At 35.2% G+C, this 15,779-nt stretch overlaps 1 protein-coding gene across 1 annotated transcript; it reads left to right on the top strand.

The window, feature by feature from the left end:
• The first annotated feature begins 1,383 nt into the window (after positions 1 to 1,383).
• LOC144436287 (uncharacterized) lies at positions 1,384 to 12,225 on the top strand. The gene is made up of 13 exons (XM_078125035.1): positions 1,384 to 1,591; positions 3,670 to 3,804; positions 3,921 to 4,145; positions 4,468 to 4,530; positions 5,810 to 5,908; positions 6,395 to 6,719; positions 7,147 to 7,429; positions 7,659 to 7,895; positions 8,442 to 8,518; positions 9,040 to 9,144; positions 9,605 to 9,819; positions 10,295 to 10,459; positions 10,859 to 12,225. The coding sequence occupies exons 1-13, from the start codon at positions 1,407 to 1,409 to the stop codon at positions 11,106 to 11,108; spliced, it is 2,364 nt and encodes a 787-aa protein (XP_077981161.1). The 5' UTR covers positions 1,384 to 1,406; the 3' UTR covers positions 11,109 to 12,225.
• Positions 12,226 to 15,779: the final 3,554 nt, after the last annotated feature.

Raw genomic sequence — 15,779 nt, 5'->3', positions numbered from 1 at the left:
TAACAGCTGCAAGAGAACAATCATTGCACATGTTGGACTTGAAACACATCACTGTAGGTATCTTACCCACAACTCTCTCTCTGATTGATATGCTTGGAAGTTCTTTATTTTATAACTTCTTCAATAATCCATATTTGTCAACATTTTAAGCATTGTAATTATGTTTAATCAATACGCAACAAAAGTATTAATAATAATAATAACTTTATTTGCCATATGCTAACAAAGCATTGGAAATTGATTTTTCACACGAGCTCATAAAAAAAACAAAGCGGGAATAAAACTAAGAATATAAAAGAATGACACAACAGACAATAAAACACACGATACTGAAATACAATATTAAGACAAGTTATATTAAAACAGGCGGTAGATGTCTATGTTCGGTTTAAAATACGGATCGCAGATGGATAAAAAAAACTCTTCCTAAAACGTTCTGTTCTTGTTCTGATGGTCCTATACCGCCTACTAGAGGGTCAAAGTTTAAAGAAATCATGTGCTGGGTGGCTAGAATCCTGAATAATGGCTTTTGCTTTGTGCATAGTACGTGACTTATAAATGGAATGTAATGATGGCAATTCTATGCCAATGATTCTTTGTGCTGTCCGCACAACCCGCTCAAGAGTATTCAATTCATCCTTGGATATATTATTGAACCAGACTGTGATAGCATATGTTAAAATACTCTCTATAACACTGTGATAAAAGTTGACTAAAATGGAATTACTCATGCCAATTTTCTTCAAACGCCTCAGAAAATATAGACGTTGTTGTGCCTTCTTTATCAGTATTAGCTTGCCAAGACAAACGATTGGAAAGTTTAATGCCTAGAAACTTAAATATAGAAACAATTTCAACTGTTCTATCATTGATGTTAATCGGAGCACGAGGCATATTGCCCTCCCTAAAATCGATGATTAATTCTTTGGTTTTGTTCACATTCAGTTCAAGATTGTTGACACTACACCAGTTTTGTACAGTGACATGTCAGAAGGCAAAGTTACGTTTAGGAATCAAAAATAAAGTTCTAAATTTTGCATAAAATGTGCGAACAACTAAATGAAATATGTACTGTGAAGAAAACACTTTTCAATGTCAAAGTATCATTAAAGGTATATTATCTGCAACGGGGACTATTTTTTTACTATTTTTGTTCTTTTTTTCAATATGATTTTACTTTTACACATGGCATAGCATGTAGAATGACCTCGTGTTCAAAGCCAAACAACCTTCCATAAATATATAAAATGATTATTAAAGATTATTAACAACGTTGCTTTTAAAATTGTAAACATTCAAATGCCGCGCAAGAATACATCGACCTTTAAACGACCTATGACGTCAGTGCGATATCAAAGTAGACTGCGCATGCTCTATTTCTCAAATGTTGTGGTCGGAGTTTGTTGATGAGTGACGCAGTCAAGAACACGATGCCACGGCCAAAGCTAACGTCATCAGGAAAGAAACGAGCCCAGATTCGGGAAAACGAAGGTAAAATCAACATTCGTGGGGAAATACATCGTTGGAAAGAAATATGTCAAGATTGTAACCTTAAAACCAATCGTGAAGTTGCAAAATTCCTGATAGACTGGTAAGTTGTTTTGACCACATAATGGCACGTGTTTGTAGTGTAGGATATACTATCGTTACGTTACTCATGATCAAGTTTCCTTTCTCTGTTTTATCCTATTTTTCGTTCGAGTACCAAGAATATTCAACAGCGCCAGAACCAGTGAAACGTGTCAATTAGGGATTACAAAATTTTGAAACGTGTAGGGGGGGGGGACGACATCCACAGATACTCGACTCGCGTACTCATAAGCTACTGTGATAACATAACACTGATATAGGATACTGTACGTTGTTGTGTTGTGTATTTGCGCCGTCTCCTTTTCAAGTATCACACAATGATGACTGTAATCGGTATCATCTTTGAATCTAGTATTGCTGTTAGATCCCTACGGATATTAAACACACTGTTTAAGGCAACCGAAGGTCGCTAGTTGGGAAGGGTGGGGGGGATTAGTTTGTCCAAAATTACAGTCGAGCAAAAGTTTTACAAAATTCCTTTGAACTAACATTTACATGTTGTGGGCTAGCTGGGCAATGTATGCAGGCATGGTAAACTATTCAATAACCCATTACCTCTAGGATATGCATACATGGTTGGAATGTTAGTATATGTACTTACTGAGGATTTAGATACGACTCAGTGTTTGCACATTGTATTCGTTTTTCATTTCTATGCATATCTGCTGTTTGCTAATACTAATAATGTGACCCCAATACACTGTCTATGTTGCATTTTAAATCACATTGCAATCTTTGTGTTCAGTGTTCAGAATGATCATACCTCTTTGTACTACTGTAAGTTATATTTATTTCTCACAAAAAGGCAACTAAGCTTGGAACATTTCCCATGAATGATGCCAAAAGAAAGATTCTTATACTTAGTAGTTGAATGTTTGTTTCAGTTACTCAGTTCATAGGGTGATATGTCTCCAGGATTTATGCTCAGTACTGATGGGAATATCACTGCTGTATTGGCTTTATGATAATTATGTGTTAGATGAGTGCATAGACATTGTCATTCACATATTACAGTGGTTATTTTTACAAGCCCCTTCTCAAGCTAAATTTGCATGAAAAAAATAAGCCATTGTTGTTTGTTTGTACTAGCTGACAACTGCCTTCTCTGATAGACTGCTATTTATAATATCAGGACTTGTGGAGATGACTTAGTCATAGACACTGCACGAAAGTAGGGTCTGTGCTTCAGCTAGACCTCATGGCTTTCCCCCTCGATCATATTTCACCTTTCATGGATGAAATATATATATATATATATAATATACGCTCTGCCACTGCGGTATAGAGCACTGTCTTAGCAGATTAGCAGATTGATACTCACCGAGTTATATATAATATATATGTATATATATATATATATATATATATATATATATATATATATATATATATATATATATATATATATATATATATATATATATATATATATATACTGTTGAATATCACGCTGATGTGTCATTCACGTTTTTAGAGTGTTTTAAAATCTGTATCTGTCTGGTTATAAAAATAGCGACGCATCTCGGCTTTTGTGATTTTTTTTATGAGATTGGTATACTTTTGGACATTTCTTTGGTCATGAGGGGGACTGTATTTATGTTTAGATTAGGAAATATTGGATTTTTTTACTAGCAAGGTATACTTTAGCGAGCAAATCAGCCCAACAAACATTTTTGCAAAATTTTTTCTTCTTCAAACTGACACATTTTTTTTCACATCTGAGACTGGCAAACTGTGACTTTCAAGTTGATGTCAATTCCTCCATCCACTAATTCACAATTTCATTATTTTTCTAATACGTAAAAAAGAAGTTTAGATAATTGTGAATATGGGGGCGGGTAGAATGACTTATTTTTTACACAGACTAAATTACAGAGTACAATAATACAAGTGTAAAGATGCCAACATACAGCATTTATATATATATATATATACCGGTCATACCACAATTGTACTGGACAATTGTTGCCCCTCACCAATAAACATGAATCATCAGAGGGAAAATGTATGTAAACCAATATACTTCTTTAAGGGTAAGAGTTAATTTATTATGCTGTGTCTTTGTCTGTTTCAAAATAGGTATTATACCAACCCAAGAAGAGTTGCTGGATGTGTTCATCCAACAACTTCAACTCCACAGGCATGGACTGGTAGTAAAAAGCGAAAAATTGAAACTCCTGTTGTATCAGAAATTTCAATGGAATCTGAATTAAGGTAAAAATGCATATGAAAAAATAATATCTGTATGGTTTTACTGCCCATTGGGTGTTTGTTTATGACAAGAAAAAACCAATTTCTGTTTTATCCAACCCTTTCCACTGTATTCACAGTAATAGTGACCAATACGATGGTAGTACTACACTGACTGCTGTGTCAGGAGTGGAGGAAATCCAAACTGGTGATGGTGATGATGATGGTGATGATGATGATGATGATGATGGTGATGATGATGATGATGATGATGATGATGATGATGATGATGATGGTAGTAATAATGGTAGTAATAATTGTGGTGTTGGCAATCAAGATGATGGTGATCATGATAAAAAAAACAAGTATGTAATGTTACAGATTTATGTTCTCGTACACAATTAATTATTGTGAGAAGTGCAACAGCTTTCAAGCTATAAATACATGTGGTTGTGATGATGAACTTTGATAAATTATACTACACGTGTATATATGAAATGTGGCATGTTACTGTATGTTACATTGATTCTTTTACACACTTTTATTTTCAGTCATGAAAACATTTTGTCCACCTTTTTCATATATTGATTTCAACTATGATGAATTCTTCTACATGGTAACAAATATTGCACCATTGGTGTAATATTTCATTCCTTTGTATTGACACCATTTTCTCTTTTAAATTAGAGAACGAGAGAAGGGAAAAGGTATGAGAAAGACCCTGTCTGAATCATTTGTAGATCCATTTCAGTAAGTAACAATTATTTTTGCACTAGTACTGAAAATAAACTAAGAACAGTTCATCTTATCATTTATAGCACATCTGAACTTGTTAGGTTAGTAGTGTTATAGGCATTTCAAAGTGTGTGTGTGTGTGCGCGCGCACACCGGTTGCCTTTTTTTCGGCCGATATATTACATTGAGTTTCTAGTTATCATTCAAATCAAAATAATCTGACCACCTTGTTTCTGGATGTGTTACTCTGCAGTTATTATTGATTACCTTTTTACACACTTGGTCATAGCAACCATGCCCATACCCTTAACAACAGTAATATAATGATGCATATCTCACAGATGAATAGGAATGGGTGGGTAAGTGATAGTTTATATTGCAAAGCTGAAAAGTGTGAAGAGCAGGCAAGTTGTAAAGATTCCATGAATGTGTGCAAATATGCAAAGCAACAAAGACCATGTCCATAGCCACAGCAAATACACTTGGGCAACAGTACCTTTGAGTTTTACTCATGGGAAGCCTGATTTTGACCTTTGTAGTAATTTGTACATTGTTTGCTAATCACTTGATAAGATACTGTGTGCATGAAGTCTACCCTTACTTCCTGTTATTCAGTGAGAAGAGTTTCTTTTGTTAGTCCCACTGGACGAATTCCAAGACGGGGACTTGTGGATTGGGTTACGTCCGTCCATCTCTTCTTGGAGATGTCTGGATCAATTTTTTTTCAAAGTTTGTACAGGGGCAACATACTATGGCATACATATGCACGTTAATTTGTTTCATGATATGATCCAATATGGCCATCAAGCAGTTTGAGAATTTTCCCTGTCCAAAGCCATAACTCAGACATGCTTGAACAGATCTCATTCAAAGTTTGTATTAGGATAGTGTTCTATGACATACATGTGCATATCCATTTTCGTCGTGATACGATCCAAAATGGCTGCCCCCCCCCCCCCCCCCCCCTGTATCCAACCGATCCTTTATTGTGGAATGGTTTATTCCATCATGTCATCTTTAAGAGTAGGCATGTCTCATGTCCAACGAGGAGACACAACATGAGTAGGCATGCTCCATGTCCAATGAGCAGACACAACATATCTAAGTCTGTTTGATTTAGGTTCACAAGTGTTGTTGTGTGGTCAGAGTAGTGATATCAAGGAAATGACAACATAAACTGCCAGTTCCTTAAAACCCAATCATAGTGAGAAGTATGTCATTCCCAATGACTTGTTGTACAATAGAACATGTATCATGACTGTAGGTTTACATTTGCTGTTTTATCTTTTTCAAGACTTAATGATGTTACTATAGATATTACACTTGAAGAATTCACGGATGAAGAAGATGATGATGATTCAGACTATGAACCTAGTTTCGATATAACCATTAGGTGGGTAAACAAGATGTCATGAGTCAATCCATGTTGTTGTTTTATCGCAAATGTGTAAAACAATGTACATCCTTCCTCTGTCCCAGTCTTATTAATAACATTGAAATGATCTCAATTAGGGTACTTATAATTCATTATAGTTAATTGCTTTATAAATATAACTGCAATTTTCGAAAGTAACACTGATATTTTGTTCCCATTCTCAGTAACAGTACATTAGCATGATACAGCAGACCAGGTGGTTATCTTGTACGTTTACCAAAATGAAACGATAAAAGGTATACGTATATGTAAAGTAAACATATTCTGTACAAAAACAATTCAATTTAGTACATTTCAGGTATAAGACATACTTTAAATTTTGAATTGATGATTTCAAGACAATATATTATAAACTATAATAAGTCTAAGGTAAACAAAAGTTAAAGTATATTTATTTTCTACTCATTATACTGCATTTTAGTAAGGATTGGACATTTTTTTCAGGCCTGAAGTTTTTGATTTTGAAAACATGCCAATTGAAACAGATGGTGGTTTGGATGAAGACAATGAAGACATAGAGGATGAAGACATAGAGAGTGAAGATGAGGAAGACATGGATATACCCGAGGATGTTTGTGAAGGAGTAAACAGAATTCGGTCAGATGAACATGTAAATAGGTTACTGGATGATGGTGTCTACCTTGTTTTCATGAAGCAGATAGTTGCCTTGGCCAAAACGAACGTCGCCAACATTTGTAGTACTAAAGACTGCAAGGCTGTAGTGCAGCTTATAACAGAATCTGTAGGATCAGCTGTGTATTTGAAATGGGTAGGTTGATGTCATTGAGTCGCAATATGCATCAGAGTTAATTTATTTTTTGAAAGTACAAGTTTTTTTTTTAATGTAAATTAGCTATTGTCACAATGTATCTTTTTCATCCTCATGGTGAATTATAATCCAGATTGGCTGGGAATTACTTTATAACCTTATGTCACCATAATAAAAGAATATACTACTACTATGCTAGGTAGTGTGCATTTGTAGATTCATACATGTCATATTTTATCAAACAATATTTGCATACATTATGTGATTGACTGCTGAAATTGAGAGACTAAAGTACTTTATGTAGTAGCTACTGTATACTCTTTTTGTACCAGAGACCTAGTTTCTTTATTTCTTGTTGATAATATAAAAAACATTGGTTTTAATGAAGTACAATATATAATGTTAGAAGTACTATTTTGCTTTGTAGGTATGTCTTTCAGGCCATATCTGCCACATGTGGTGCTCCCAACCAGTATTGAATAGAAGACTCCATAGTGGTGACCTCTTGACATCAGCTGCCATATTAATGTCAGGGAATAACTATGGCAAGATTGCTCTGTTTGCAAACATGTTAAATTTGAAAGTTGTGTCAGCATCTACCTTCCATAGAATTCAGAAACACTACTTGATCCCCTGTATAGATGAGTATTGGCTACAACACCAAGAAGACATCCTAAGTAAATACAAAGATAAGAGCATTGTAGTACTTGGTAAGTTGTTTGTACCTAAAGTAGTGTTATTTTTAGCACAACTGAACTGAGGTTCAGTAGTTCTATAGGGATCGCCCGGTGTCTGTGTGTGTGTATGTGTAAACAACTTTTAAAAATCTGTACAGTTGTGCTACAATGCCATTGGCGGTATTTTTATATACTTTTATCAGTGGTGCTTCAATACAATATGTGACTGATGTGTTACATGTATGTGCTTCTTACTTTGCAGGTGATGGGAGAATGGACTCACCAGGTTTTTGTGCACAGTATTGCTCATACACTTGTATGGAAAATGAGTCGAAAGACATCCTTTCCATCGTAACAATGGACAAAAGGGAAACTGACAGAAAGTCTACCAATCTTGAGAAGGCCTGTTTTGAAAAGAGTATAACCGAGTTACGAGGAAAGGGTGCCAGTATAGGAGAAGTTGTCACGGATGCTCACATGCAGATTGGGTCATTAATGAGTAAGTTTATCATTCAAATATTCTAAAGAGCATCAAGGCTGAAGTTTTTCCCTGCCATATCATCATGTATATTATTATCAACTGTAGAGAAAGTTATGACATTTACCCACCTTGTTATGAAGTGGAGTCAAAATGGATTTTATACCTTTGTTAAAAACCTTTTTCTTGAGGAAGTGATACAGCAAACTATTCTGTCATATGGGAAGATAAGACTCGCATATGTTGTTACAACAGCCATAATTGCTACATCATATAACTAATTCCTTGCAAACTTTTTAAAAATCATTTTTTATTGCTGAAGGTTTTGCATGGTCTCTCTTTTATATGTTGTAAAACAGTAAAATTATTGTAGTGAGGATAAATGTTCAATGGTCTTTATCATACCACTACTCTTTTATTAGTTGATACACAAAAAGAAAACACTGCTGATGTTATAAATCAGATTATTAAAAATGCGTACTGAAATAATGTTGGCTGAATGCCTATTTGGCTCTTGAGTATGCAACAAATAAAGTTATGAAAAAATAATCCAATATTTTTATACAGAGAAGAACTACCAAGATATTGTGCATTCCCTTGATATATGGCATGCAGCCAAGAATTTGGGCAAGAAAATAATTAAGGTAAATATAAATACATTGAAATTGATGCAAACTTTTGAAGCATTTTATTGTGTTAGAGATAATACATTTCCTTCTTAGGCAATAAATAATTTCAAGAGCACAAATAAAGTTGTAAATTGTGCTATCGTGCAATACCAGACCAGTATGTTTGTGAAAATTGTTGTTTGGGGCAAACCGATCAATACAATACAATACAAATCTAGAGTGTGGTAAATCAAGATATGTTCCTTCTTGAAGTCAGTGATGTTTTTTCTCCTTTATTTTCATGAGCATGAGATATACAAATAAAAGCAGGACACCATCCTGGCACTTACTTAGCATAAAAACTCTATTATTCTTATTCAGTTGACTAGTATGTGCTACTTGAATGGCAAGTTGTGGATGTAGTTTACATTGATTTCAATTACTTCTTAGTCTCTATAAACAAAACTGTATATTTGTGAGTTTTGTTCTTTACTATAAGTGGCAAACAAAATGTTTGTGCTATTCCTCTGAAAAGGTCATACTTTTGTATTTTACAGGCTGGTCAAAACAAAGAATGCAAACCATTATTGAAATGGAGTAGGCACATTGTTAACCACTTCTGGTATTGTTGTAAAAAGGCTACAACTTATGAAGAATTTTTGGTAATTATAATGTATTTTCAATTGACTGAATAATGCATTGATTTCTTTAAACAATATTAGCAAATGTTTGAATTTAATGTAACTGCTGTCTAAGTGTAACCACACTGTAGTTACTGTATTGTCTATAGTAGTAGAAGGATTTACACACAAGTTTGGAGTAGGTGTGATACACAATATCATTATGTACATTGCATTTCACTTATCAGTATAGGTCAGCAAGTAAGGAACCAATAAGAATCATGGTTTAGAAGGAGGGTGTTTACTGTCATTTCAATCTGTCTGTAAGGCATACTTGAAACCTTGGTACAGCCTCACAGTCTTTCCTTGCATGCCTGACAGTGTGCTGTTAATCTGCTACCCTCCTTTGTTGGTCTGCAGTAAGAGAGAGCCCCACCCCTGTATGAAAATGATAGGCCCATCCTCTTATTTATGTTTCCACATATGTTTTGCATTCTTTCAGGGAATCTGGCTTGGAGTCCTACACCATGTTGTCAATGAACATCAGTGGCTTTTCGCACATGGTGGCGGAGAGAATTCTTGTGATCATGGGCCTTTAAGTAATGATGGGAGAGAAACCGAGTGGCTACAAAAAGGAAGTGTCGCGCACGATGCCCTTCGGAAAATTGTGTATGATAAACGTTTCTTCTCCAAAGTGAAGAATTATTTGAATTTCAGGTAAAAAATTACAAGATGAACTGAAAATGAGGAGAAATGTTGTTAATGTGCTTGCTGAGACTTTGAAATGTCTTTCTTTCTGTACTGTTGTACCTCTGAGTAATCAATATCTATAGCAAGTACAGGCCTGGCTATATATCTCTTCTTGTATAAGTTCATAAAATATGTAAATTATCAATTGAATCGATACCATCATGTGATATATTTGCTTGGTCAACATCTTAAACAAGTTTCATTAAAATTTGGTGTGCACAGTCTTTCTTGGAATAGGCCCTAATTACCAGAGTTCATTACGTATGCAAATGAGCAATTAATTGAAACCACTGAATTTCGTTACAAATACAAATAGTTGATTTTCATGATCTTACTAAGAGTTTGATGTATGACAATGGTGAGTTATGGTTTATAAGAACTTATTCTTATTGATTACTAATTAACATGTTGATTATTGTTGTCTCGAAATGTAAATTTGTAGGAGCACTGCTGAGTTGGAAACTTTCCAACAACATATTCTAATGTATGCAGCCAAGAGATATGCATTTTCACCACCGGTTTATAGGGTTAGAAATAGACTGGCAGCCATTGACCACAATATCCACAACAGCAGGGAAGCCAAAATGAATAAGAGTGAAGAAATAATGTGAGTAAAACAAAGTAATTCATTTCATAACAAATTATAGTTCTTTTTATTACACTTTTTTTATTTTATACAAATTGTATAAATAGATTTCTCCAAAAAAATATATGTATATGTGCACACACACACACACACAGTTGTCAGCTGGCATGATCAGGGCTTCCATAACATTCATAAATTTATAAGGAAATAACTTAACAAGTATGAAAATAAATTAGAATATAAAAAATACATGATAAAACATTTGTGATAAAGGTATAGGTGTAGATGATTACTCAGTGTGTGTGTGTATTCATGAGTTATGGGTGATAAACTGTACAGTTTTATAAATGCCTATAGAACTATCCAAATATCTACATAGCAAGTCTAACATATGCTTTTTATTTATATTGTTACCCACAGCAATCAGAGACGCTACAACAAAAACAGTCATAGATGGTCTGTTTGTCCTGTGAAGACTACAAAGACATACCCTCATATACGGCAACTAAAACAATCCATCTTACAAAAACGACTGGTGGACAGACAAGGGATGCAGAGGAAAAAGGAATTGGAGCCACAAGACCCACGACGGTTGTCAGCACACCTTGCACCAACATCCCCACAACCTACAGCTGCTCTTGTACAAGAACAAGTTTCAAGAAGATCATAGATTACAACTCTGAAATGAGTGCTGTTGATTTTGCTTATATACAGAAGGGTTTAGTAATGTTTATAGTGAAATATAAACAACAAAGTAACATGCAAGAAAACCAATGAAAACCTTCAGTGCATATATCATGACCCTCTATTGAGCTTGTTTGTATCTACTGGAGTTATTCCCTTCATAAATTTTACATTGTGAAATAGACTCAAACATGTTCAATCCACAAGTAAAAAGTAAAGTGTTTTCAGCATATACTAATTATTGTTTATAGCATCCACATTTAAGTGTTAAAATACACTGTCATTTGCTAGTTGACCTTATTGGAAAGGCCATGTGATAGGCTTGGTAATACACCAATTGAAATAGTATACTTTTACATTTGGCATGAATGCATTCAACAAGTGTAGCACATAGAGAAAGTGCTTTACTACAGTGGTACTTGTACACCATAACCTCATTTCTGTTTATCAATATGCATACCCCATTCCTGATATTTATTTATGACAAGTAACAACAGTTTTAACAGCTATGGCAGCAATGAACACCTAACAGAACCCATCCCCACATCCGAACTTGTATTTTATAAACACAGTTATGTGTAAATGGTATCTCATAAAGGTCATACACACATCAACATTGGTATTTTGCTAGTACCAATATTTAACATGTAGTAGGATGAACGGAGTGGTTTGGGGTTGAGGGGTATATAGCTAAGAAAATTGTTAGTTAAAAGTTTTTAGGCTTGTGTTAGAAATTTTTTTCAGACCATGGACAATTGTAACCTGATTACAAATGGGAAAATAATACAAACAAATTGGATTCATAACAATTGGTTCATCATCGTGGAAAGCCAACTATTTCGAAAAAATAGTGCAATTACTGAATGAAATCATCATGTTGGAAAAGTAGAGACTTGTATTACACCATGGTTTGATAAGAAAAGTTTTATGGTCTTTTTTTGTATATATACAATGCCAGAGGAATAAATGGTTTACTTCCCTGTTTGTAACAGGTTCTGTTTGTACATGGTCCAATAACTAAAGTTGTCTTCATATATTTTGTTTTATGTTTTATAATGTGACATTTATTTGATGGTGTCTGTGTATGTATGTATGTATGTATGTATGTATGTACATGTAGGTATGTATGTATGTGATTTTGTTTGTTTGTTCTTCGTTTTGTCGAATATAGTATACTGTTTTAACATGAAATTTGGTCCACACCTCCAGGGTGATGGCTTGAAGTTATTTGGACATACAGCTATGGTTACACTAACTGAGCATATGGATACATTTCTTTTCATCAGTATGGCTTCAGATTGGTTCTCTATGACGATACAATATCTATGGGTAAGGCAAAAAAAACTATGCAAGCCTTCCTGGCATGAACCCTGTATACTGACCAAAAGGGTCCGGGTACCTGTCCCTGATTGTCCAAACACAGCAACTGGGGATGACTCTCCTCACCCCAGCTCCTAGGCGACCATGTTTCCACATGACAAACTGTCTGTAGGCAGCATGACGATTTGCTTTTGCGAGGTCGTCATCGTCTGGATATACCAGCATATCCCGTCGGTATATTCTTGCTAGGGCTAGTACAGCCTCGTTCAAAATAAGTACTGTGAACTCCTGGTGAAGGACAGAAATATATATTTTTTTAATTTTTTTATGTATAGTGTTTGAATATAGACTTCAGGCCAACTGATAGTTTTCAAGCTGCACTGAAATGTTTGTTGTTTAAGAAAAAATAAAAATAACTTTTTTTCACCATGGTTCACAGTAATTTGAAAACACAGTGTGTGTGGACTATCATAAACTATCTACATCATTTTAAACATTCTCATATTGTGTTATCTAGAGTGCCTTTCTGATTTCCTTTCGTGGAAAAACAAAAGCAATATGGGTTTTTGTTCACATTTACTCAATAACTTTTTATATAAAAAAAAACCTATGACGGATCTAAAAATGTTGTTTAAAATAGTAAGTTATGTGTTATGCATACATCATCAACTTGACTAACACATAATGGGAATTACAGTATTACATAGGTAAGGCATATTCTGAGACCAATGATTCATTATCATGTTAAAATATTTTTTGCAATAATCTCACTTACTGCCTGTTGTGAAATACACAGCTCTGGTTGCCTGTTACAACACAACCTTTCTGGTTGTGTAGGCATCTCCCTACACCGAGTACACAGACACCAATTAGGTGACTGTGTACCCGGAGTAGGGTGATGACCTCCAGGTTGTGTTGCAACAGGTACAACCAAGTCGAATATGAGGCCTGGGTGGTTTTCCACCATAAGCAGCAACAGGTTATCCTTATCTTCTGCTGTCATGTTATTTATTATAGTCTGAAAGAGTTAAAGTCAGTAATATTTTTTAATAATAATGAATTATTTACATGATCACATTTATTGATAACATTTGGTAATGGTCAATAAAAGAAGATAACTTATCACAACTTACACGCAGTCTCGCTTTCCTTTCTTCTAATAGTCGTAGGGCTTCCTCAGCTGCATCTTGTCTCCCTCTTCCACTACCCCTACTGCTTGCTCTTCCCCTACTGCTTGCTCTTCCCCTACTGTTTGCTCTTCCCCTAGTGCTTGCTCTTCCACTGGTGCTTGCTCTTCCCCTACTGCTTGCTCTTCCACTAGTGCTTGCTCTTCCACTAGTGCTTGCTCGTCCACTAGTGCTTGCTCTTCCACTAGTGCTTGCTCGTCCACTAGTGCTTGCTCTTCCACTAGTGCTTGCTCGTCCACTAGTGCTTGCTCTTCCACTAGTGCTTGCTCTTCCACTAGTGCTTGCTCTATCACTTCCTCCGGTCCTTGCACCACCTTTTCCTCTCCCCCTGCTACTGCCTCCTACTCTTCCTTTAGATCTACCCTTGCCACTTCCTCCTTTACCTCTCATTCTCCCCCTACCTCTCCCTCTCGTATGTTCTATGTCCGACTGTTGGTCTGTCGATGATGCTGGTGAAAACTGAAACATTACAATATTATCATAGTATGAAAATCATGTAGTCAATAAATTAGGTAGTTTTCCTCACATAGCAAAAGAATAAGGTTCCTATTAGACACCCCCCCCCCACACACACACACATACATACATACATACATACATACATACATACATACATGCATGCATACAAATATACAAATGTCATGAAAAAAATAGCATTGTGGTCAAAAAAGCGCCACGTATAATGAATTCAGAGTAAAAAGGGTATTTGTGTAGGTTGTGTATATATATAATCTTGTAAATAATTAGATTGTTATTATGAACACTAGAGAATAGTTCGCCCTGAAATGTGTGTGCCTTCAAAAGGTTTCATATTATTTCCGTGCATGTGTGTATGAAACTACACATGTATAGGTGAGACAGTTTTTATCTAAAATAAATCAGTGTGACGATGGAATCACTTTCACGGTAAAAGTATAGCATAGACAACAATAAAGGCCACCAACTAAATTTAAAATCAAGAAGCGTGTTGCAAATTATTTTTCCGGTATTTTTTTTTTGGGGGGGGGGGTTGCTAAGTGGGATAAATTGTTGCTCGAACCAGATAAATGTTGTGCGTCAAAATAATTATACATTTACATTATTCAATCTGAAGTTGGTTTCGTAATTTATTTATAACCCATCTCTTATGTTTCTTTTGCGAATGCTATAAAATTTGACATGCTTACGTAATGAATATATTCAACAAAAACTTCGCATTATGTAATAATGTTTACTCTTATCATATTCAAACTCGACCACCGTAAAGTTTGGCTCAGCATCAGCCTATACTGTCGACAGTCGTTCGTGCCGTTTTTGCTACGTTTCATCTAAATCAAAGTCGTCGCATCGCTCTGTAGCACTGAGTACTAATGCGTATGTGATAGGAACTGCGATTGCCGGAGGCACGACCTGTCAGTACGTGGTTATAGTATTGCTCCGGATCGGAGCGAGGCGACTTTAGTTTTAGATAAAACGTAGCACATCAGCCTGGCAATAATTTTTTTTCTTCAAAAATTTTCTTTGAATCATGCTTCGTACCTCCACGATCTATCCAGGAATAAACATGTCAGCTTTTCACACTCATACATAATACATTTACAGTAAACTTTTGAAAAACATACATGTATATTCCAAACAAAACAATTGCAGAGAAAGTTGAGTAAAATCGCCGTCAGCCTATTTAGAAACTAAAAACACGTCCCCGATAAATGCTGCGGGAAATGTAATATAAATCTGTGTATACTGTCACTTCTTCTAAGTTGACTAGGGTATTGGCTGGCTAAATCATCGGTGAACGTCCACAGCTACACATGTTTTCCATGTATGTTACAAGTTATCGTCAATAACATAATAATAAAAGCATGCACGAAATACATAAACAAAATAAACATTGTGAACGGAGCAGGGTCCGGTCATAGCTGCAATAATTGTAGCGTTTTGCTGCGGTTTTGATGGTTTTTTCATGTTTTTTTTTCGTCTGTTTTGGTGACTTTTTAAATTTTAGTGTTTAACCCCCACCTGTTTAAATATTAAAACTTAAAAAGTCACCAAAACAGACGGGAAAAAAATCAAAACCGCAGCAAGACGCTACAATTATTGCAGCTTGGTCCGGTCACAGTGTTTCATATATAATAGAAAATAGCTACAAACAGAAACTAGCATTACGCTCA

This window comes from Glandiceps talaboti, chromosome 6 (assembly GCF_964340395.1).
Source record: "Glandiceps talaboti chromosome 6, keGlaTala1.1, whole genome shotgun sequence".
Lineage (NCBI taxonomy): Eukaryota > Metazoa > Hemichordata > Enteropneusta > Spengelidae > Glandiceps > Glandiceps talaboti.
The sequence above is the reverse complement of the archived record's forward strand: the minus strand, read 5'-3'. Positions and strand labels throughout refer to the sequence as shown.

Coding starts and splice junctions, on each gene's coding strand:
- LOC144436287 (XM_078125035.1), top strand. CDS start 1,407: ATGAGTGACGCAGTCAAGAACACGATGCCACGGCCAAAGCTAACGTCA. Junction 7,430..7,658: donor TAAGAGCATTGTAGTACTTG/GTAAGTTGTTTG, acceptor CTTACTTTGCAG/GTGATGGGAGAATGGACTCA. Junction 7,896..8,441: donor GCAGATTGGGTCATTAATGA/GTAAGTTTATCA, acceptor ATTTTTATACAG/AGAAGAACTACCAAGATATT.